Genomic DNA, 23,895 nt, shown 5'->3' on the forward strand with positions numbered 1-23,895 from the left:
AAAGCCGAGTTTGATTGCTAGTAGCTACAATAGCATCCTGCAAGTGCAGAAAGGTTCTGAATGTTGAATAAGGTGAAAGACTGAGAAAGACAGGGAGGGGGTGCAGAATGCTGAAGAACTTAACAGCACCAGCAATGCGTGGCAGCTAAACTGAATGAGATAAATCTACAGCTAGTCTGGGGGTGGTGACAGAGGTTGTGGGGTTTCCGTAGTGCTGGAGCTCACCGAGTACTGAGCCAGGGTTGGTGCTGGCGTCGGCCCAGCATCAGGAGAACGCAAGCACAGCTGTGTGGAGATGTGCAGGATGCTGGGAGAGGTTCAGCATGCACTCTGCTTTGGAGTTGCTGGTTGGTGAATTCCCATTGCAGGTATTCCACAGAAGGACACTTCTTGATCTCTTATAAACACAGCCTCCTATCTGCCTGCTCCACATGATCCATGCTTTTCATTGGCACCATGGCATCTGCTCACACACACACACACACACACACACACACACACACACACACACACACACACACACACACACACACATACACACACACACACATACACATCCACTCATCTCCCACTCCCTGCTATTGCCATGAAGGAGGCATCTGCCATTCTCCTAGGAAACGCACAACCTCAGTCACTGCACGAGACTGTCATGGCAGCGAGGGCCACTCAAACACTGCCTCTCATCAGGAGCCAATTAGGATTTCAAGTGGTACAACTATCAGTGATAAGAAGCAGGCAGTCTGTTTAGCCAAGCCACACCATTCAGCGAGTTCATTCATTCTGTACATCTGCTATGACACACTTTAAAATATAAACCTCAGTAAGGAGATTTGGGCTGTAGACACCAACTAGAAGGTTGTTGTTTTTTTTTACTGTATTTTAATGACATCTGCCACGAATGCTTGATAGAAACCAGTCGTGAGCGCAGGCGAATCTCAGCCCACATTGACAACGTACCCCATGGACACTGAGACTAGAAAAGCGATCGTAGCATGTAACAGCATGCTGTGAGGGTGATGGTGTTCTTACCAAGCGTGGGGTCGTACTCCCAGATGAAGCGCTTGGTCAGGAACCTCACCACCAGGGCTGAAGAAAGAGAGGTAAAGAAAGAAACAGACATGATTATATTTACACAATAGCTGTGCGCAATCAGCCCGAGTGCGGAACGATAATGGAAAACACTCGAGGAGACCGCCCTGGATGCTGAAAGGAACCAGCAAAAAGTAAGCAAATTTATAAATCGAGAAATCCTTCAGCACAAAATGTGCATTGTTTTAGATTAGTCTTGGTTCCTTAACAGGTCGACGAATCACAATAACTAAAAACCAAGAGACTGGTGGAGGAAAGGATAGAGGAGAGTTTGTCCAAGGCCTCCGTGATGGAAAGCAAACCTGGAAATGTAGACTCATCCCACAGTCTCTTGTCAGCAAGGCTGGACTTCCCAGAAAATGGAAAGCACATTGGCTTTATCTTCTCTCCCCATAGCCTGAGTATAACTGAGTGGGTTATAAATAGACCCAGCATCAATCCCACACCTCCTTCTCAGTGGTATACCCTGCATATAGGAGATAAATACTAGATCTGATGTAAGTATAGATATTTTCAATAGGATGAGTGTTCAAGGTTGGCTGTTTTCGGTGAAATATTTTGGTGGAGTAAAATTGCACTTTTTCAGTAAATACAAATTTAGTGTTCCTTCGCATCCTCTCACGAAGCTGTGTGGCTGCAGCCCAAAACCAACTAATGAATTTTAAGGGTGCCATTTGTATAGTATATGAACAATCACCAGAGTCAGAGTAACTGGCAGCTGTACTGTCAAGCCTGCGCAACCAGAGAATACCTAGGCAGAGTTTGACGAATGGAAGCACATTAATGCCTGATGTCTGGCAGCCATCTACCACAGTCGGCCGGGTTTTCCACCTCTTTTACCGGCGTTCGTGGAATGTTGCCGATCTCACCGGTGGTTTGCTTGCCTGCACCCTGGCATTGACCCCAGCCTTGACCCCACCCTTTCCTCCTGCTTACTGATTTGTTACACCGTTCTACTCCAGGACAGCTCACAGCAACCAAGTAGACGGTTGCCCGCCCCCATACGTCTGACATGTGGTTTCATGCTGCCACTTGCCTACATCTTCGTATGTTAATGTTTGTTGATTTGTTTGTTTTTTTCTAGACTCCTTTGGCAAATACTCCTCACCCAGGTTGTGGCTGGTGTATTGATGGGCATGTTGTATCACATGTAGACACACACACAGTTGTAATGTATCAGTGGGCAGGACAATCCAGGCCTGCTGTGTCCTTACATGTATGAAGATCAATCGTTCATCAATCTTTCATGGTTGGAGGTTGTTCATCAATCTTCCCAACTTCCTCTTACTCCTCCATTAATTTCCTGGTCTAGCAGAACAATGAGTAATGAGACAAGACACTTTGGCTACTGGGGAACAGAATGTACTGTCTTTCGCTAGCTGTCTGTCTCTCTCTCTCTCTCTCTCTCTCTCTCTCTCTCTCTCTCTCATTTGACCTTGCTCATCTCACTCATTCTATGCTTGTCTCTTTCTTTCTCTCTCTCTCTCTATCTTATTCACTCTGTCTATCTACCTTTCTCTCTCTCTCTCTCTCTCTCTCTCTCTCTCTCTCTCTCTCTCTCTCTCTCTCTTTCTCTCTCTGAACTGAGTGCCACAAGGTGATTCTACTGCAGAAAGCAAAAACCCACTGCTCCTCTGGTGTGTCCCTGTAGCCTCACTGTGCTCCTTTGTTTGGGGGCCGTGGTGGTGTACCAGTTACCGCTCAGATGATTCATTGAGCCATGTTCTTCAAGGGGCTTGTCATGTGCCTGACTGACTCTGAATAGGCTCCAGTGGGCCTGCTTGAGTCTGTAGGGCTATCTCTTTCCCCATGTGAGGTGGCATAGTTACAGCCCCGCCCCACCCTTCGCAGACACTATGGGTAAAATTACTCTGCTATAAAGCTAAAAAGACCACCCATCTTTGTCTCCTTTTCATAATCAGCTAGCTTTAAAAAAGCAATATGTATGCAAGGTAAAGGATGTTCACATGATGGCTGTACTTGTTACATGTAACAACATTCTGGGGTTCTCGAGGTCGGTGCCATGTTTGAACCAATTTTGTGCCTTTAAACTTTCAGTATCTTATTTCCTGTATATTCCAGACATGTTTTCCATCGTTTTTCTTTTTTATGTCAGGGATAAATAAACCCAGACTACACCACTTCTTCTAAATCACTTTCTGATAGCCGCTCAGTTCACTGTGAGGCTACAGCTGCACTCTTCCTCTGTTATGCACTGCCAAACACAGCCCGATGCAAGTTCTGCTCTTAAAATGACCATTACCAGTTGAGCAATGGGTTGGTCCTTCATCCATCCGGTCTGTTTGATTTGCTTATCAAATGAAGCGTCATGCTAACCCTGCCAACTTGTATCAAAAGCCAAGGCAATCTCAGAACGACAGCTGGCCCCTAAACAAGACAGATTTCATGGGCTAGAGGAAATTTGTTATTTGGAGGATGCAAGACAATTGAGACCTTCTGGGTGTGAGTCATCTTTAAGGAACTTTGGGAAGCCCTTTACTGGTGCTGCTTAGGTTCCACAGTGGCTGTCAGGGCTTTCCAAGTCAAAGCCTCTCGTGTGGCAAGTGACAGTGGCAGGAGAGAAATAGGAACTTGGTTACAAAGCGCAGATTCGCTGGAAGAGGCATCATTGAGAAGGGACAGAATGGAGAGCCTTCTCAGTGCCCTCAGCTACTTGCTCTTCCATGCTAATGGAATATGCACTACCAAGAACGTGTCTGCATCAGGGTTGCCCAGCCTGTCCACTGGGGTCTTCTATTAACCACAGCTATGCAAACATCAGAGGAGATTCATGTGAAAGGAGAATCAATCCATAAGTACTAGTACTGGTGCCACCTTTGAAGGGGGGGAGGCGTAGCAGGATGCGAAGAGGAGCCATGATACACACAGCAACATTTATTTAGACACACGGTAGACAACGTAGCTCTAAGGCCATCGGGGACTCAAACACTGACAATGCTAACGTTTACACAAAGGACTTATATTCGCTCACATTATCAACACAACGAGGAGCAGGTGTGAAACACATGGGGGCGTGCCCACACACACACACACACACACACACACAGGTAGACGTTTGGGGGGAAGGGATGTACAGTGACAGAGCCCCTCCCCAATGGCGCAACTCCCGGTGCACCAGCCTATCGGGCTACGGCCCCAAAACGCACGCCGAATGGCGAAGCCGGAGGACTGAGCGAACCGACACGGGTCAGTGCAAGCAGCACAGTGGGGGGAAGGACAGAGACAGAACAATAACAGACACAGGGACGGACACACTGACGGGCACAGGCACAGACACAAATAGAGACAAAGCGACGGATACATTAAATGTGACTGGGACTGACACAGTGACCGGGGCAGGTACATGCATGTAATTAAACAATGAGTTATGAATAAGTCCGGGGAAGCTGGCAGGAGCCCCAGCCTGTCCCCCGGTCATCAGCTGGCTCGGAGTCTCACTCTGTTGTGGGGGATCACCTTTTGCTGAGCTGGGTGGCGACAGCTTCTCTGGCTTTGGTACACATGCCTTAGGAGGCGCACCAGTGGTTTTGCCTGTCTCTGGGGCGGGCACTGGTGACGCCTCCTTTTTGTCTCTTTGAGGCTTGCGTGCAAGCATGTGAGCCCTGGGGCTGTGTGCCCCAGGTGAGGGAGTGTCTTCAGACGATGATGGCACCGCCTCTTTGTGAGTCACGCGGGGCAGCTTGCTGATTCGAGTGCGTCATGCCTTTGGCAGAACCTTGGGTGCTGGAGGCTCGTCTCTCTCCGAATCTGCTGACCATGTGTCCGTCACAGACGGGGAATCCTCACGAAGGGCCTCCTCTACCTCTATTACGGGATTCTCCAAATAGTAGACCTCCGAGTTTGACCAGAGGCTGATGTCTTGACACTCCTCACTCCACTCATACTCCCCGTAGTCCCAGTATGGATAGTATGACCCCCGCAGTGTCGGACCCCGGAAACTGGTCACCATCGTACCCGTTCCGGTGCTCCACCGAGTCCGTACTACACTCAATGCCCTCCCCCAAATTTCCCAGGAGCACTCTCCCCTGTTGTACCGGTGTGGAGAGTTCCCAAGAACATGGGGGGTTTCCCTACAAGGGCTGGGGAAGAACGATTACACGCCTTCTTCCCTTTCTTCTTCTAGCTCCTCTTTCCTGGCATCCTTCAGCGGTCAGTGTTTCTGTGAGGCTTAGCAGGATGCGAAGAGGAGCTGTGGTACACACAAAAATGTTTATTTAGACACACGGTAGACAACATAGCTCTAAGGCCATCGGGGGATCAAACACTGACAATACTAACATTTACACAAAGGACTTATATACGCTCACATTATCAACACAATGAGGAGCAGGTGTGAAACACGGGGGCGTGGCCACACACACACACACACACACACACACACACACACACACACACACACACACAGGTAGACGTTTGGGGGGAGGGGCCGTACCATGACAACACCCTCTCTCTGCGCTTACATTAAGCTAGTTCAGGTCAGTTATTCAGCACATGCCTCTTCCGAAGACTTAATCCTTCCAAAGATTTCATTCTGCCAAAGAGTTTCACTGGCTCCGTTCAGACTGCGTCGAATAGCACATCGCAAGACATAACACTGAGACCTGGAAGACAGCGTTATTAAAACACAACCAAAAACTTAGTGCTTTAGTTGCCTGGCTTCTTCTTGGACCTTTTTTAGGTTACTTACTTATTTGCGATGCTGACCACAGTGAGATGTGGAAAGTGTCATGCCCTCAATGCGATTTTATCACATATCACAGCTCATGTGCTGATAAAGGACCTTTTTTTTTAAAAAAGAGGGCGAGGAACACTAAGCTGTGTGCTGTGGGCCACCAGAGCCACTGTGGGAGGCAATTACACTCAGCCTCTCTTTCCCTTGGTTTTTAATCTAGGCTTAGTCTAATTACATATGCAGTACGCAAGTCTAATAGCAAACAAAGCCAGTACAATTAGAAGCCCACACAGCCACAAGTGTTGAGCGTGGAGTGCATGCAGCTGACTGAACATATTTGATTCAGTTTGTCAGGCCCATGAAACTCTGCACCCCTTCGGGTTGGGTCAGTTATATAGACTTATTTATTATGAGCGATCTTTAAATAATCTTTGATTCTTAGGCTCTGAATAGCCTACATTTCCATTACAAATACAGTAATGTAGATCTATCTCTCTGTCTCTGACTATGAGGTTATAATTGTGCCCTTAGTTTAAGGAAATAAATCTTGATCATGCATGATAGAACATTTGCATCACTGCACAGTAAAATAATCAGTGTTACAGCACAAACTGATCTGAGATATCTGAGATAAATCTGAGATACATGCACCCATCTATAATGTATACTACAAGTGTTGTCTTTTTTTTTTTTCCAAACGGACACAATGTTTTTAATAAGGCCATTTCACATTCCCATTTCGTAGCCACTAAAACAAAAAACACACCAGCTCTCTACCACATTGTAAAACCAGAAACACCACAATCGTAGTTGCAACCCCACCAGAGGAAATTAATGGCAGTCAGTCCTGGGGGAAGATTCATAGATTTCCCAAGGCTTCTCTTTGCACAGGAAATAAGAGCACAATGGAATGACTGGCCATTCGCTGTGCTTTGCTGAAGACATCCTTCTGATATACCTTTTACCTGATGCCCTGAACTGATTGAATGATTAGTGCGTGCCAGTGCACACAAAACTTTCCATTACATTTGACTTGTTTGCCATCTAGTCCATGTGTTATGGAAAGGAAAAGACTGTGGTCTTTTTATTTTTAATCCTTTAATTTAGAATGAACACCCACAGCAAACATGACATTACTGGGTGTTGTAAGTGCCTTATGTCACCAGGATGAGTCAGATGTTGCCTTGTTGGCGGAGTAGTCTCAGCAGAGTATTAAAACTGACGTGACAGTGGCGTGGTTGTGAGGGTGAAGCTGACGTTTATCAGGCACAGCAGTGTTGCTGTGGGCTGGTGCATATCTTAATGCTACTGCTTGGCTGTAAGTGAGCCACAAATTACATACATCCGACAAACATTAGTCCTCTGGTCGGAAACTGACCATTGACAAAGGGCTAGAGGATGGCTAACCAAAACTATGAATGACAAAAGAGGCTACACACATCCAGTATATGAGTGTTTTGTGACATACTTATATTACTGCAATATGATATTTGGTGTGGTTATTGAATCTATTGTACAGTGTTTCTTTGGCAAAAAACTAAATGGTCTTTTTTTAAACCAAAGCACTATCTCTGGTCTTATGGAGAAGCCCTCCCACTCTCTCTGTGCTCACAGCGGTGGAGCAAGCACAAGGCTCACAGATCTAAAAGACAGCACAACAGCCAGGGTCACAGAGACGAGTGGACACTGGTACAGGACATAAACAGAGTCAATGTTTTCGCATGGTTTCAAGCCACTTCTTCTCCCTAGAGAGAGGTCATAGGCTTCTGTCCAGAGACCAGCGTTCTGCAGGAGATTTCCCAGAACCCCACGCACCCTAGCGGATGCACTCTCGGACACGTCTCTATCCTTCCTGCTGTCTCCAGTCTTTCTATAAATGTGCTGCATCAACAGGACGAAGCCATACAAATAATAGTAATAAAAAAACTATAGGCTGCAGTGGGAGCAGGGGGCCCATCTCAGTGAACAGGATGTGATGATTGCATGTTTGTAGAAATCCGCAGAAACCAGTGCCTAGGAGAAGATATGAGGGTTACGTTTAAGGCAAAGAAGCTGGTCTAGTAGTAATAGCTTTTCCTACAATTTTATTTGGAAGTAATCCTGTCAAATCATGGATCATATTTTCATATATACACACAAACCACAAGCACTTCCTTAAGAAAAACTAACCCCACATCTCACTCTCTCTTTCTCAATTCAATTCAATTCAATTCAAGGTGCTTTATTTGTATAACAAATAATGGTGCACTTGTATAGTCAAAGCTTGGGTAACCAAGTATGAAGGTATTAAAGAACAATAATACAATAATAATATAACAATAACACAACAATGATAATGCAACAATAAACTGAACATTATATAATTTATGAAAGGAAAATTAAGATTAAACTATGTAATGTTTTACAATTGGACAAAAAAGTGGTATAAATAAATAATGAGAAATTTTTTTCTCTCTCCTGTGCGTTTGCATGTGTGTATCAACATTGTCACTCACTGTCCCTTTTATGTTGGTAGGTTAGGACATATTGTGCTATTAGTGTACAACACTCCTTGTGAACATTAGAGATGCTGTTGAATCTGGGACATTTAGGATTATTTTTTGGAAACAATTCTTCACGAATCTCTTTTTTAAGTTTTTTTTTAAGAGAGAGAATTTTAAGAGTTCTGTTAAAAAGTGCAACTCTGTTTTGGTTTAGTTTTCTTCACATTGTTAGCAAACTGCTCTTTGGCAGCCAAGATTTCTTATGTCTGCCAGTCTCTCTAGCCAGACAGTACTCACTGAGTCTGTACTAACTCAAGGCGGTTCTCATTTTCTCAATATTTCTCATTTTATGGCACAGAAAGCTCTGCATCCTTTGATCCTGAATTTATTCACTGCTTGGTTAAAATTGCATGATTTTAACCAATTTTGATACCTAAATAATTATAGATGAATGGATGACATTTCATTTGTGCCTAACACACATACACACACACCATGTCTATGAATATTGCCATTCAAAAATGTCACATGGGTACCCAACTGCTATTCCATTTTTAATCTAATCCCTTAATATTCACCTGGAAACTCACTGGCCAATAACTTCACTCTGTTTCTATCATCAATATGGCTGAATTAGGGCATGTGCTACCAAGTTTAGTTAATAATGATTTCTTCAAAGGAGTCATTAGAAGTCACAGCTAAATCTAATAAGTCAAACGAGCAATTATACCCACTGAAATACAACTATTACTCATAGCTCATTAAAATATTAGGAAGTTATGTCTACCTGTGTTTATTTTAGGTTAATCAACTCATTTTTCTCTCATGTGATTGTAGTGCTGTTCAAAGCTTGGAGAAACTAAATAAAAACATTGTCATATGAAGATTAATTGTGGATTTTACAGAAACAAAACATTGCATGCAAGTTTAACATGCTTCAAACTGAATCCAGGGAAACTTTATATATCTGTTTTTAAGGCTGGTTTCCCTGGGAATACAGAAGCAGTATAATGTTCACACATCACACACTTCAACGATATCATAAACAAAATATTGCAACGTGATGTTAGTCTAAACGTGTCTTTTTTGCTTCATGAATGCATCCCAGAGCATTTTCAGTTTTATTTGATCATAGCACACCTCAGAACTATCATAACTCTAACTGTACACAATATATAACCCCAATAATCACCAGCACCAAACACAAACCATAATGTTGAAAAGCCCAATGGAATAATGTACCAACTACTAATCATGTGATCTTCAACACGGCTGAGTGAGAGAGTCTTTCACCCTAGTTTAGTGGTGGTGAATCACATATGTGGTTCTTTTAAAAGCTCTTTGTGTGCTCCTCATCTTTTGACTGGAAAGTCCTGTAGGGCCCATCTACTGTTGCTCTGCCCTGTTTGTGCCTGCAGCTCTTTGGGAACATGGGTACAATGAGGAAAGGGCGAGTACCATTGAGAAGAGGTCTCGTTTAGCACCTTAAGCAGGCTGTGTAACTGGGTACAGTTTCACACTCCTCAAAAGGTGTAAAGGACACTGCTTACAATTGTCACAGAGGGAGGAGGGACCGGCGCTTCCAACAGGAACGCTGTATTCATTCCCATTCAGCTAACCATGCATCATGGGTATACCAATTCATTTTGGCTTTCAAAGACAAAGGTGAAATGATCCAATAATGACAATGAAACGAAGCAGTTGCTAAATGCTGGGAATTAAACTCTCGTGTTCTGATCTTATCTTCTAGTTCCATGTTAAGGTTTTTCCGAAAAATATCCAGACTCTAACCAGTGATGTCAGGTAATTCATCATCCTTTCTGGTGTTCAGTTCTCTAGTCCAGTCCTTAGGGACCTCACTGAAGACCTTGTTTGTAGTATTCTTTGTCAGTAATTCTATGCAACAATGTTGATTTGACAGAAATTAAGTTGCATCAGTGTTGTCAGTGAGTTTCAACATGAGGTCAGTACTGATACAGGTAATAAATATAGAAACTGCTTATACCATAGTCAGTCATACCTGATCTCAGCAAAAATGCCTCTATATTGTGAGTCTCCCAAAGCTGGAGTTTATGGTAGGGTTACTGTTTGGCCAGCCCATAAAGGTACATCATCTGAATTAAGGGGCACAAAACTACATAATGGAAGAAAGGCATGAAGCCTTCCTCTGGTCATTCTTCACCTTTCATTTATGGCATTATTCAGAGCAACTTTCATGTTTATCACTATGTAAGCATGCATGTTTCCCAGGACCTTGGTATTACTAGCACCTTGCACAACCAGATGAGCTACAGGAGCTTTCTCTAGTGCTAGGTATATTTACATTCAGGGAAAGTAAAAATATGTCTTTTATATCAAATGCCTGCTACCAACTTTGTAAATATGATGGTGTTTCCATAATGGTATACATAGACATCTTACAGGTCATAAGGTTTGATGACTGCTTTGCATGGGTCATATGGCTTCTTGAATATTCCAGAAGGGTATCTGGAGTGGTGGGCAGTGGTAGCTCAGGTACTTTTCTAGTAGGCAGAAGGTTGCCTGTTCAAGCCTCGCCAGTGTTGAGCTCCTGAGGAAGGTGTCTTACCCTCAATTGTTCAAGTCATAATTGTAAGTTGCTTTGGATAAATGTGTCAGCTAAATTCTGTAATGTAAAATAGGGTATGTAGTGTTTCAAGAATCATCTGATGTGAATGTCATTGCACCTTTATGTTACATCTTTTGGCAAAGTACATTTTCTTCTCTATCAAGACATACATGCTTGCTCCAGTTCCCGCATTATGTAGGGGATTTGTTCTGGTGATATAATTGAAAATATAATTTTGAAAATGTAAAGCCTGTGTCAGGAACTGTGCTTAAGCAATTGATAAAAGCTATATATATATATATATATATATATATATATATATATATATATATATATATATTAGGGTTTTTTTTAGTTTTTTTTTTATTATTAATATTGTTTAGACACCATCATCAGTGCCTCCACTAAGTGGCTCTGCAGTGCCAGATTATGAATTACACAGCAAATGTACAAGTGTGTGGGAGAAGGTGGCTTCTTTAAAAGCTTTATCTAACAGCTAACAACGTACTGAAGAAGACCTGAGTTCTTCCTTAGATAAAAGAGAAAAGGCCGCTAATTCAGCCCTGGCAGACATATAATCCCCAGTGTATAAAATGAAAAGAGAAATTGCTTAATAGCAGCATCATTAAAAATCTAGAGCTTTTTCATTCTTCAAAGTTGAAAGACGTGATTAACAGAGCACAATGATAATGAATCAGTCATCTATAAAGGCAAACATCACATAATGTCCAGCTTTGCTTTGCAAATGCCAATAAAACTGTATTAGTAAAAATAAACTAATAAATAAATAAGTTAATAAGACACAGGAAACATCTCTGAGATATACCTGTCTACCCACAGGTATTGGGGTTGGTAGCTGAGTGAAGGAACAGGTAGACAGGACATTCATGGGGAGAATGGACCTTTTAGAAACACACATACATACACAGATAAATTGAGCTCCAAGGACATCCTATTCCATCAGAACATAAACAGAGAAATAGTTAGTCTAGCACTGGGCTAGATACATAATGCACTCTGAGGCAGAAGCAAAGAACAGGATGAAATCTGGGCCCAAGCACTGTTCTATTAGAGCCCAGCAGTGGTAGGCATCTGTGGACAGATGCTTTGTGCCATGGTGCACTAGACTGCCAGTAATTGACAGGCTTAAAGGCCAGTTTTCCATCTGTTTTTCTTTTTTCCACAGTTCTTCCTTTTAGACAGAACAGATGAGGTGCTAACCACCTGCAGGCACATTACACACTGACAGAAGGCCTTGTTCTACCAAATAGTAATTCTACATACATATGCACAGATTGGTATCAGTAGCAAGCAAGCATAGGCCTGCCTGGTATGTCTGAGTCCCCCAAACAGTGCAACATACCTTCATACCCACGGCCCACATACAGATAAGCAGGGTGTCATTTTTGAGTGCCCTCCTTCACTTCTGGCCTCATTTTTGCCAGGTGATTCGGCACACTATTACCTGCCAGAGACTCCTCCGTCATGCCATGCCCAAAGCAGAACTCAGACAGTGGCAAACAGGAAGAGCTGTAGCAAGAGCCACAGGAACATGGCAAAATGAGAAATGAGCAGTATTACTGCAGATCCTCTGGGAGCCTGTGCAGTCCATCTGGTAGGCATCTGGTTTTCATTTGAAGCAGGCACTCTGTAGCAGCCAGCCTGCAAAGCAACAGCTCACCTGCACAGCGCCTAGCCATAAGCTAGAGCCAGGGATGATGGCAAGCTAGTCTCGACCCAAACAGTTGCGAGAGGGGTACTCTCACACAATAGTGTGAAATCAACTCATGATCTTTAAGCAGCACATGGCAAGCAGCTGAGACCTAATATTTAAAAAATCCATTCAGTGCCATGATTTTTCCCTCCTATTTTGCTCTGCCTTACTTCTACCCTGTCCTTGGTTGCACTGTTGCTCGAACAGGCACCCTCACCACACTCGGACAGCTCACATGGCCTCGTGATACCCATGGTGTCACACCCACTGCTGGATTCACACCTCATGTCCCACATGACCCCATGACACCCATGGTGTCACACCCACTGCTGGATTAACACCTCACGTCCCACATGACCCCGTGACACCCATGGTGACCCACCCACTGCTGGATTCCAGGAGCCGAGCCACTTCCTGGGTGAACTAGCTGTTCTTGAGCCTTTTCTCCATATCAAGAGGGCCACTGTGACGATGAGTTCCCCATTTGTGCTGCACCATGATGATCCTGATGAGTCATGGGTCCATCCACATCAAGGCTGCAGCCTCTCAGTCCTGCTTAGGGCCAGTGTAATATGAGTGTGCGTGATGAGAGGGATGTGGTAACACTGTGTGTGGATGCCAATTTATCTCCTTCTGATGTGTATGGTACACTTTTTTCCCATTTCAGCATATCAGTTTGAACATAATTAATTGGATAATAAGTAGTTGGTGTAAATAATAAATCTGTTTAGGGCCAGTTTCCCAGACTATAATTAGTTCAAAAACTTACCCTAAAAAGGACCTTTACTTCAGCATCACCACTTACATTACAGTTTAGTCCAAAACTTGGCTTATTCCATATCCAAGATACCAGTCCTAAAAAACTAAAACTAAATTAATCTTAACAACAATACAGATAAACAATGAAGGGATTAAGAGCTGATGTTATCTGATCCCTTTCATGTGCCTGTCAAGATTCTGCCAGCAGCATTCTGAACTTCATAGAGCTCATGAGTGGGCTAGAGAAGACAATATTAGAGTATTCCAGTCAAGCTGCTACAAAAGAATGTGCATGTTTCTCACAGCTGACAGTGGAAAGAATGTCATAGTCTTCATAAATGACAGTATACAATTTTCCAATTATCACTGATACAGTTCGTGAAACTGAGATCACTGAGATTAAATATACTAATATGCAATATGTGCTGTAACGCAAGTCTTATCATTGTTTAGGAAAGGAGGGGACATCCACAAGGTAATGTTGTCTCTGAGGTCAGACAGGGAGCTCTGAATATCAATGCAGACAGTAAGTGATGTGATTTTTAAAATATCAGTTAGTGGAAACACAGAGCTATAGTTTAAATTAAGAAGAGTACAAAATCAAATGTTGGTGAACTTTGCAAGCTGGTTAAAAACAAGCACAATGCAGCATACAGTTGTAGGGTGTCGGGTGTTAATCAGTCAATCCATATTGGGGGAAAAAGAAGAAATTTTGGCTCTCTTTACACTTTGCATGCGTTTTTGGTGATCAGATCAGATTTGGGACTGGGGTTGTAATTTTGATTGGGATTGGGTTTGGTAAGAAACCATTCTTACAGTACCCAGAATAAAAACAGATGAAATGATGATATGCAATTTGCTCTTGGAAGTAAAATGAGATCTTGTTGAGATCACACAGGAGGAACATATTTTAAAAAGGTATAAATTAAAAATGCACTTTAATGGAAGATGTAAGATGGATCTTTAATGTACATTAATTATCTTATTCATCTTGCAGCCTGCTATAACAGACAATCCCTGGCTGGATACTGCAACCTGTAATAAACACTTGGGTTGGAGAAGAGTCAAGAGACTCTTAAAATCCTGTTTAAGAGTTTCCATTGCTCTCTAGAGATACTGTTAGAGCCTATATGCACGATTTTCAGCAGTAACGTTGGAAACAGTAGCATCAAGAAAGAACATTTCAGAACGATCTCCTTTCTTACACCTTTGAGAGGAGTAATGTTGAAGCTGGGAAACACTGTAACCAGGCCAAGTAAGCCATCAGGTATGAACTAGCAGCCACCCCTGACTGCTCTTCATACATTTCCATGTTTAAAGATGAAGTGAAGCTCTACTTAATGCTTTGATACAAAGAAATGGGGGTGGGGGGGAGTTTTTTTATTTTATTAATAACATACTAATGCCATTTCCACTTTATGTATTATGTTAATTCATTATTTAACTTACGTTTATTCTTTTATTGCAAGCATGTACTAGAAATCATAACTATAACTATATAACTGTAACTATATCCATATTAAGCAAAACACAAAAAAAATAGTTCTATCATATCATGCTGTGTGCTGCTGTAAGTTAAATAAAAAGCATGTTTTTAGAGCCATTTTTATCCATTTTATAAATGAAAAGCAAAAATGTAAATCTCTTTGAATAAGGCTGGCTCAGACTAAAATTCAATCTCTAAGATATGTACGCAGGATAAAGAAATTAGAGCAAACCATGTTACTGTCATTGCCATCAGCTGCTACCTTGCAAAATTGAATCAAAGTTAGCTGAACTCTGATATATACACTGTGCCACACTGTCAGGAACCAGCAGAGAATGAGGCACTCCAAAACTCGTGTTAAATGCCTTCTTTCATCCAATTCGCAGAAATGAACACGTCTGGTTCTCTTTCCTCAGCCACAGAGCAGCGTCCTGACCACAGGAAGCATTAAGGCAGAGACGTAATGTATCGTCAACTTCGATCAAGAATGTCATTATTTTGAGACTTTCAATTTTTCCTGAAAAATATAACCCAGGTGCCTGGCTTAATGGCGTAATATATTACTTTAATGTTAGTGCTTCACAAGAGCCCTTTTTTCTTGCATTGGCTGTCGTCCATTAAGGGAAGCACTGAGGATTGTGTGTTTTCTCCTGCCTAACTGTCCTCCAGTTGTCATATGGCCAGGCAAGTGAGCTTGGGACACAATGTTTTGATGATGAGACTCTCTGGACCTAGTCCAGCGAGTCCATTCACAAACAATAAAATCTCCACAATACCATCATTCATGCGTCGTTATTGCCGGGGCCATGTTTGAAATACTTCAATACTACCTCCAGCAGCACAGCAACCCCTGCTTTAGAAGCTCATGGGGCCAAAACTCAAGTGCTGCCCCTTAATCTGTCCTCATCAAGGGAACAGATGGTTTCAGGTTGAATTAATAGGTAGTTTGGACTTTTTGGGTCCATTACACTATAGTTTCTCATGAATCTTGTCTCGCTGCCTCTCGGGGAACGCATGCCAGTCAGGGTGAAGAGACAGACTTGCAAAGTATACATAAGCTCTGCAGAGTTCCTGCTACTAATCACTCCGCCTCAAAAGAGCTCTATGTTTAAAATAATGGAGACTCTTATTGAGGTTTAATAACAAAATTTCAGAGGATGTTAAAGCGAATAAAGTCACTCTCTGTAAAGCTGATGAGTCAGTGCTTTCTAAATTGTCTCTTGCTGACTTTCTCTCTCTATTTTCTCTCTTACAAAAAGGCCCTTGGCAGAAACAAAACTCGGAAATGAAATAACAGTCCTGGTGAGGCCGCCCTGCTAAGCATGCCTTGGCTCTGTGTGGTCTGTCCGTATGTCAGTGTGTTCGGAAAAGGGCGGTCTACCTGCTGCGGGGCAGCTGTGTCCACTGTCCCCTCCTCTTCAGAATGCTAGCGTTCCAGGGTGCATGTCCGCCGAGGGAGGTACATGCATTTAAAGTGATTCACGAGTGGCAATGGCCAGCAGAGCCATAAACAGCAGCACTTCCAGCTGGGAGCAGCCAGCAAGCCGAGGCTTTATTATTGTTATGACTTGGCATTGGGGAGAGATGGAGAAAGGGGGAACGGAGCTAGTGGTGCTGCTGTGTCTGTTGAAGTAGTGAAGGAGACAGGGCCTTTTATGGGGCCATGGGTTCACACTCAATAAACCTTATTTCCACGGCACACCTCAAATGAAAAGCAGGTTGGGGAGTGGGTTTGTGTGTGGATATGCATGTGTGTTCGCATGTGTGCATCCTAGAACAGACACTTTCAACTTCAAGGTTTAAAAGCCACTATATAGACTCAATAAAATGATAACAAAATGAACTGAGATTACTCCATGCATTCCTGAAGTTAAAACGAAAGAACACACAGTGGGAGGGCTAAACAACCTCATTTTCAATACTTAACTTTGTCAAGCTGTCCAGAAATGTTTTTTCATTAAGTGTTTTCTAGGACATAGAAACTGATCTCAGCTTTTCCAACAACATAGCGAATCAAAAAGAGTGAGATGCCAGGAAAACACGCAGGTTGGTATGCTTTCCTGAAATCTGGCCTTCCTACTCATGGAAGCCTACCAACCTCCTGTTCTGATGTGATTCTCTAACCACAATCATACAATCTAGTCCCTGCTTCTGTCCTGGAACCAATTTCCTAATTAGTAAACGATATCTCCCGTCCTCCAATTGCCAGCAGAGCCTGACTGTGCTCTGTGAAGATAGCATTCATACTTGTTCAGGGCCCTTTCAGCTGTAGATGTCATATATATCTCTCTCTCCAACACATGCAATCAGACTCACACAACTCCCTCCCATCTACATGTATTTAGTTCTTTCCATCTCCAAAAAACAAGGTGAAAATCAGCAGGCTGAAAACTGAGAGACCCTCTTCATGAGAACATGACCTAGAGGTCTGGGCCAAATAATTGTGCTTAAGTATATGAAATTTAGTTTGTACATTTGATTATTAAAAGTAAATTGATTTTCAGCTTTTAGGTTTTGGAATGGACATTTTCTTGGTGATGCAGGAACCTCTATTATTCAGCATATATACAGGAGGACACAAAAAGTCACTGATCCACATTCCATTTTCCAGTATTTGGACACAGAGTTTTGACTTTATTGTCTACTCCCTCCGCATGAGAAAGGTAAAAGACTTTTATTGTGTCACTGTTAGGACATTTTCCAAAATTCTTTCTTTTTATTAAAGTACACTGCATACTGCCAGATCACTCTTTCTCATACTGCAACACAAATGCATATGTTGTATATGGGGTGCTCAAAGCAAAGCCATTGCCAATTTGGTGTTTTATTTTTCATATTTTTCTTAACTGCCCTGCCTCAGCAAACTGAGTGATTTATTGAAGTTCTTTTCTTTTTGGATCACCATCTGTGAAAAGAGGGCTGTTATTGTTTTTAGCTGTGAAGTTGAACCAAACTGTAATTATATGACACCATTTATGATTAGTAATGAACAATTATAGTTCAAACCTGGCATACTGTTTTGTTTTTGTTTTTGTTTTTTTGTATGTGCATGTGTTTGCAAGTAAATTCACTTATGTTTTTGAAAGCTTTTATACTCAATCAATAATTAACCTCTCTATATCTCTGTCTAATTATGTACAACTTCTTTAAGAGAGGTTATGAAGGCACTGCTCACTTTCTTCTGCTTTCTTTCTACTAGTTGTTTTAATGAAAGTCTAGACAGAAGCTTTATAAGCAAGGTATATAAGATTATAAAGAAATATGGAGCAAATACCATATACCATATGTCATTGGTGGCATTTACCATGAATGCCAGAAACAAAACAGACTGATATCAGTAAAGAGGTCTTTTGCATTTTAGCACCTTCTGGCAACATCCATCTTATAAACGTAATTTAATAATTTACCCATCACTTAACATGGAACTGTATTTATGGGAGTATCACCCCTCCTATTGTTTTTGTTAAAAGATACATCACAGTGAAGCATCCCTCATTTGTTAGTGTTGTTCATTGCTCTCTTTTAACTGCACTCATTTAATATATTCCTTTCTGCTGGACAATTATAGGGGTCTAATGCACCTGTCATCCTGCCAACGTTCAAACTCCAACGTTCAAACGAGTGCTGGTACTCTTTTAACTACATGAGTGAATTGTAGGGAAAAGGATGTTTTGGGTGCCTGATGTCTTAGCTTTGACTGAAAGTATTACTTAACATATTTTCCTGTCAAATTACGCATGTTTTTATAAACGAACGTCCGTCGGAATCTTTCAGGAAATGCTATCTGAACATTTTTATCACTGTCATATCTTATTTCAAGGCATACTCTTACCTGACTTTCCCACTCCTGCTCTTCCGAAGACGGCCAGTTTCACCTCAGGACTCTTCGCCATGGCGAGGGAACTTACTTCAGCACAACGAGTCGATCGCAGAGCGGATAGTTGTGGGTGTAACGTCGCTGACACCTCATCGATTCATCTCTGCCTCGGCATGTAAGGATGGGATCACCTGCAAACCCGGACACATTCCGGTGACTTAAGCCGCCAAGCGTTCCCAAACAGCTCGTTCCGCGAGCACCGGTCTAGGCGCGTGGGTCTCACGGAGTGCTCTTTTAATGCACGACTGGCAAATTGATTATTCTCGAAACAGATCATTCCCTGTTTCCATCAGTGATAACAACATTAACATCATGACTCACCCTCATCCGTGGCGTGGGCAGGGTGCGTGTGTGACAGCGTATGTGCGCGTGTGTGAGGGATGACCATTTAATTATTAATTCAGGATCAAAATACATAGTCATATCGTTTTAATTTAATTCGCTGTTACCAGCCAATTTTCCTTTTGTTGTAAATTGCGGGACGCCATTCACATGATACCAGATCTTTCGTGCTGTCGCAGACAAAGGGTTTGCTACAAAATATACATTTATCTAAAGTCCTGAAGAAAAGAAGACTGTGTACGCAGTATTATTATTAATTATTGTTGGAGGGGCCAAAGAAACCAGATGTATGCCATATGAACAGTACATTGCATGCCCCTTGCAAAGCAAGTGTTTACTATGTGAAGGATGCTGTGTTATCAGCCTGAAAGCTTAGAGTGTCTTGAATTTGACCCTGGCTGGGGTCTTAAACCAAGTCTTTAGAGCGCTGAACTTTTCTTTGGAGCCCAGTGCTGCATGTAGTAGTTCTAAGAAGTTTCAAAGCAATGCCCTTCTGTGGAGTGTTTTTACCAGGTCCTTATATGATAGGAGCGTGCTTCACACTGCCAGCTCTATTTCCTGTGAGACTGGTGTGTGTATTGTGTAAGGCAGTACAATACAGCCTAAAAATTACATTATGGTACATGCATTCTTAGATCAGTGTGGCATTAAATTATTTCATATTATTTATATGGAAAGTCAACATCTACAGTAGATGTAGAGAAGGTGTGTAACTATGTAAGCTTCACACTGCAATAACAACTGCCTTGTCCAGTTTCATAGTCTCATCAGTGCCTCACCATGTGACCAGAAGTAAGTTACCAGCATGCAACTTCAATACTGTACGTTTAACACTGCAAATATATGTTTGTCGCTTTGTCTTTCAATTAATGCTCATAAATTCACTGTGGGTATAACCATCTAAGGCTCCAAGGACATCAGGTATTCAGATTTGGCAGATTCATACAATTTGTGAAGACAATTTGTGAAACCAGCCATTTGGTTTGCCCATGAGAATATACAATATAGTACTACCTCCCATGGCCATGAAGCCATGGAATGTAAATACACATAAACACCAAAAGTTCTCTTCTCGACACCTTGGCCATGTAGACTACACAACACATGACCTCACAAACAGCGCTGTAATTACTCCCACTTAGTTCTTAGTGTGGTTGTGAAAAAAGTGTTGTTGTGCCTTTGTTCATTCAGACATGGCACAGGACAGGAGAGTGAGGTGAATATCGTCAATAAAGGCAGTAACAGATGGAGCTAAGTGCCTTCTAAGTGGTCTCTGAAGGTCATGTGATGATACATGAAACAAATCTGGAGCAGTTTGGGAGAAACCCAAAGGTAGGCTTACAGCACTTGCACTGATGGTCGCTCATACCCTCCCTGATGGTCAGGTAACATCTCTGGTAGGACAGAAGGGGGTCTGGGGGTGTTTGTTTAAAATAAATGCAGCTCCCATGCTTTCTGCACAAAACACACTCTTTATATATATTTATTGAAGATATTAATCTCACTCTCCTGTCCTGTCGCACACCTTAACAAAAAGAAGATATATTCATAAAAGCAAGGTCCAAGGAAGACAAAATCAGAAGTATTCAGAGGAGGTAATCAGAGGATTTCAATTTATTAACTAAGCTTAGGGTGGAGATCACTTCACACGAAAGGAGCTCTTATATGCCCAATTTTTTTTAAATTAAATTACAGTACATGCCCTTTAAAAAAAACCAAAACTAAACAAAACAAAAAAAATAAAAACTTTTTAGTCTATATACTGGAACTACATAACTTGTAGGCTACCTTTAGAGAGGGCCCTGTTCTTTTTCTTTCAGGCTAACAATGAATAGATTTAAAAATGAAAGCTATGGGATGGGATGAAAGGCATGAAATAAGCTCTTTGGTCAACGTACAAATAATCGTCTCCGTTTTATGCCTACGCATGGAATTCTCTAAAGTTTGCTAACCTCTCTCAGCTTGTAAAGTTTGCTATGTCGATTCTTTCCGCCTCCGTCTGAGATCGTGCGCACTGAACATCAGCTCGTTTACAGTGTCGCACTTTTGGCGCATCCGGTGGTCAGCGTAGATACAGACTGGGACCGAGCACTTTACGATAACTCAGCTCTCTGGCAGTAGGATGCAAGGACCGATCGAATGTGAATCAGGGCGCCCCGGGCATCTCCAAGGACACAGCAGCATCGAACAGGCCACGTCGTTAGAACAAGTTACGGGGGCACGGGGTAGCAAAGCCTACAACTCTGCTTTCTTATCATGTGGGGGGGGGGCTACCCATTAACTCATGGTGATTTATAGCGCTCTTTGGAACTTCTTGCACGCACATCCCCACCGAAGTACCGAAGGTTACTTTGAGACTAATTTAATTCTGAAATTGTAAATCACCGAAGGTCGTAAACAAACATTCATGTTCGGTTTTACGGACAACAAAGAATCGTTCTATATAACGAGAATCATTAATCGTTTTAGTTTAATCATTGCAACTTGCGCTAGTCATATTTGCCAGGACATTTCTTGTGTTGTCATACACCCTCGGAGGTGTCATTGATGAGAGACTACTGACGTGGACACCCATGCGTCAGAGGATAAAATAGCAACAAACACAAATGAAGCATGGATTATTCTTAATGAAGAATTGAAAACACACTGTTGGCTAGCATATGACCATCATAAAGACACATGTTGGCTTTGTTCGTTAATGTGACACTGTCGAATGACATAGACGACTTTTGACATTTAACACAATTTTTGGAAAATTGCTGTCAAATGAATGAATAAATCTACTTACCTTCAAATATGTTGCCAAAATGTGAAATCTCTAAAAAAAAAATAGAAGCCAAGTAGGTTTTAAGCCCCTAGTGGTACAGGCTGGGCAACCAAACCCACCAGCTGTACCGGTAACCTAGTGAAGGGCGCTCTGCTCCGAAAATTCAGGCACAGTAATGATAAGCAATGCGTACTGGGGGGTTCTCTGAGCGAGGGTCTGTCGCAATACATGGAGCGGAGCCGCTTTTCAACAGAAGCCTGCAGCTTAACATGCCAGTAGTCCACTATTCGTGTGGAGGTATCTGGCGCCCTCTTTTGAACCTTACATGCTCTGTGGCCAGAAAACAGATATATTCGTTGGCTAATTTCCGAAGATGTTCTTGGGTATGGTCCACGTTATGTTCCCAGAACGGACATATATTACATTGTTCTTAGCTATGAGTAGATATTTACCGCCAGTGAACAAAATAATGCTTTATTCTGAAAGGTGTGTGTGTGTGTGTGTGTGTGTGTGTGTGTGTGCGTGTGTGTGTGTGTGTGTGTGTGTGAGAGAGAGAGAGAGAGAGAGAGAGAGAGAGAGAGAGAGAGAGAGGCCAATTTACATTAAGTTATTAAATAATTTAAATATTAAATTATTAAATGGGACTATGTATTTACATGTAACATCTAATATTTCTTATACTGGCGCGCTTGTGTCTGCATTTACCACTAGAGGGCAATAACACACGTAACATTAAAAGACACAAATGGGAACATGTGAGTTTGAAGCTACAGAACAGATGTCACGACCTCAGCGTTTAAAGGCAAATTAGTATAGGCTACTGCCTGGCTCAGATGTACGAATTAAAAATCTTAGAAGTAATCGAGACATACGTTCGGTAATGCATTTCTTGTTTTTAATGTTAACAGTACTTTGAATCATTTGTAACACATTATAATATTTTATAATAGTGGCCTTTTCATGCGGAGGCTGGTGCGTTGATATGCTATACGGTATGCTTTGTGAGCTTTTACTATGGGTACAGCCATAGTAGAAAGAAACAGAGCCGAATTCATCGGAAGTACAATTTAGCTCTCATTCACATGCTCTTTGTTCAAATGCCATCAAACGTGCAGGGAGAGCCCTTCTGAAGAGCCAATGGCCGCCAAGAATTTATCTAATAAAAATGGGGACGGCTCGAGCGTGATTGGTCAGTTCTCTTAAATAATCTTCGTTGCTGGCAAAGGTTGGAGGCTGGCTTTCTGGTAGAGCGGACTTTCTTGAGCAGTCCGCCTTCGTCGTCCCAATATTATCTCCATCTCTCTTTCACTTTTATATCGTATTTTATGAATAACTATGGAGAAAATACGGCCGACTGTTTAACTGACTTTTTAAAATTTCCCTTGGCTAATGTAGCCTACACCGCTAAGAAGGACATTTGTCAACAGTAGTTCCCTTTAGAATGTCAAAATGAGGTTATGTAATGGCCATCAAAATGTGAGATGTGATCAAAAAGTGCTATGTATGCTCCAACTGAGAAATACGAACACGTGTACCTTGAAAATACTTTTTTTTTTTCAGTCCTGGGCCGTAAATACAACTTAAGACCAAGAATGATGAACTTGTCAGCTATCACCTACAGTGGACTTGGAACAGCAGAACAGCATGTTGACATGTCATACATAGATCTTTCAATCTTTTTTTCACATATAAATTTGTAAATCTAGAAGGACATTAAGAAAACTTACGTTTAAAAGTGTGTAATGTCCATTGCACATATTTACAAGCGATTTTGATAGTGGTGGGGAATGGTTGTATTTTACTTTACCATCTGAACAAGTGAACTTCAGGTTAAGGTCCATTCCTTGTATGTAGGCCTACTACACAAAAATGTGAATCTGTTATGTAAGAACATATTGGGGACATGCTGAGTAAGCGCAACATGCACCCACAGACACATACACTAGTATTACAATGCCATTACCACATATCATTATCTATCCTAAGTAATTATAGGCTATGTAATTATGCGCAAAAGTACGCTCAACGCCTCATTTTGAATTATGATCTTAGTAATATGCATTTAGAAAAATGACCTCACATCTGTGTTTATGCCACC

The 23,895-nt window shown here is 42.0% G+C and overlaps 1 protein-coding gene across 1 annotated transcript in view; it reads right to left on the reverse strand.

Moving 5' to 3' along the window:
* The window catches only part of rerg (RAS-like, estrogen-regulated, growth inhibitor), a 26,361-nt gene extending 4,377 nt beyond the window's left edge, over positions 1-21,984 (reverse strand). The window contains exons 1-3 of the mRNA XM_027026093.2: positions 21,819-21,984; positions 18,644-18,819; positions 1,030-1,086 (exon numbers count right to left, since the gene is read on the reverse strand). Coding sequence (XP_026881894.1) covers positions 1,030-1,086; positions 18,644-18,704 — 118 coding nt within the window. The 5' untranslated portion in view covers positions 18,705-18,819; positions 21,819-21,984. The remainder of the gene's footprint in view (positions 1-1,029; positions 1,087-18,643; positions 18,820-21,818) is intronic.
* Positions 21,985-23,895: the final 1,911 nt, after the last annotated feature.

The sequence above is a fragment of the Electrophorus electricus genome, chromosome 2 (assembly GCF_013358815.1).
Source record: "Electrophorus electricus isolate fEleEle1 chromosome 2, fEleEle1.pri, whole genome shotgun sequence".
Lineage (NCBI taxonomy): Eukaryota > Metazoa > Chordata > Actinopteri > Gymnotiformes > Gymnotidae > Electrophorus > Electrophorus electricus.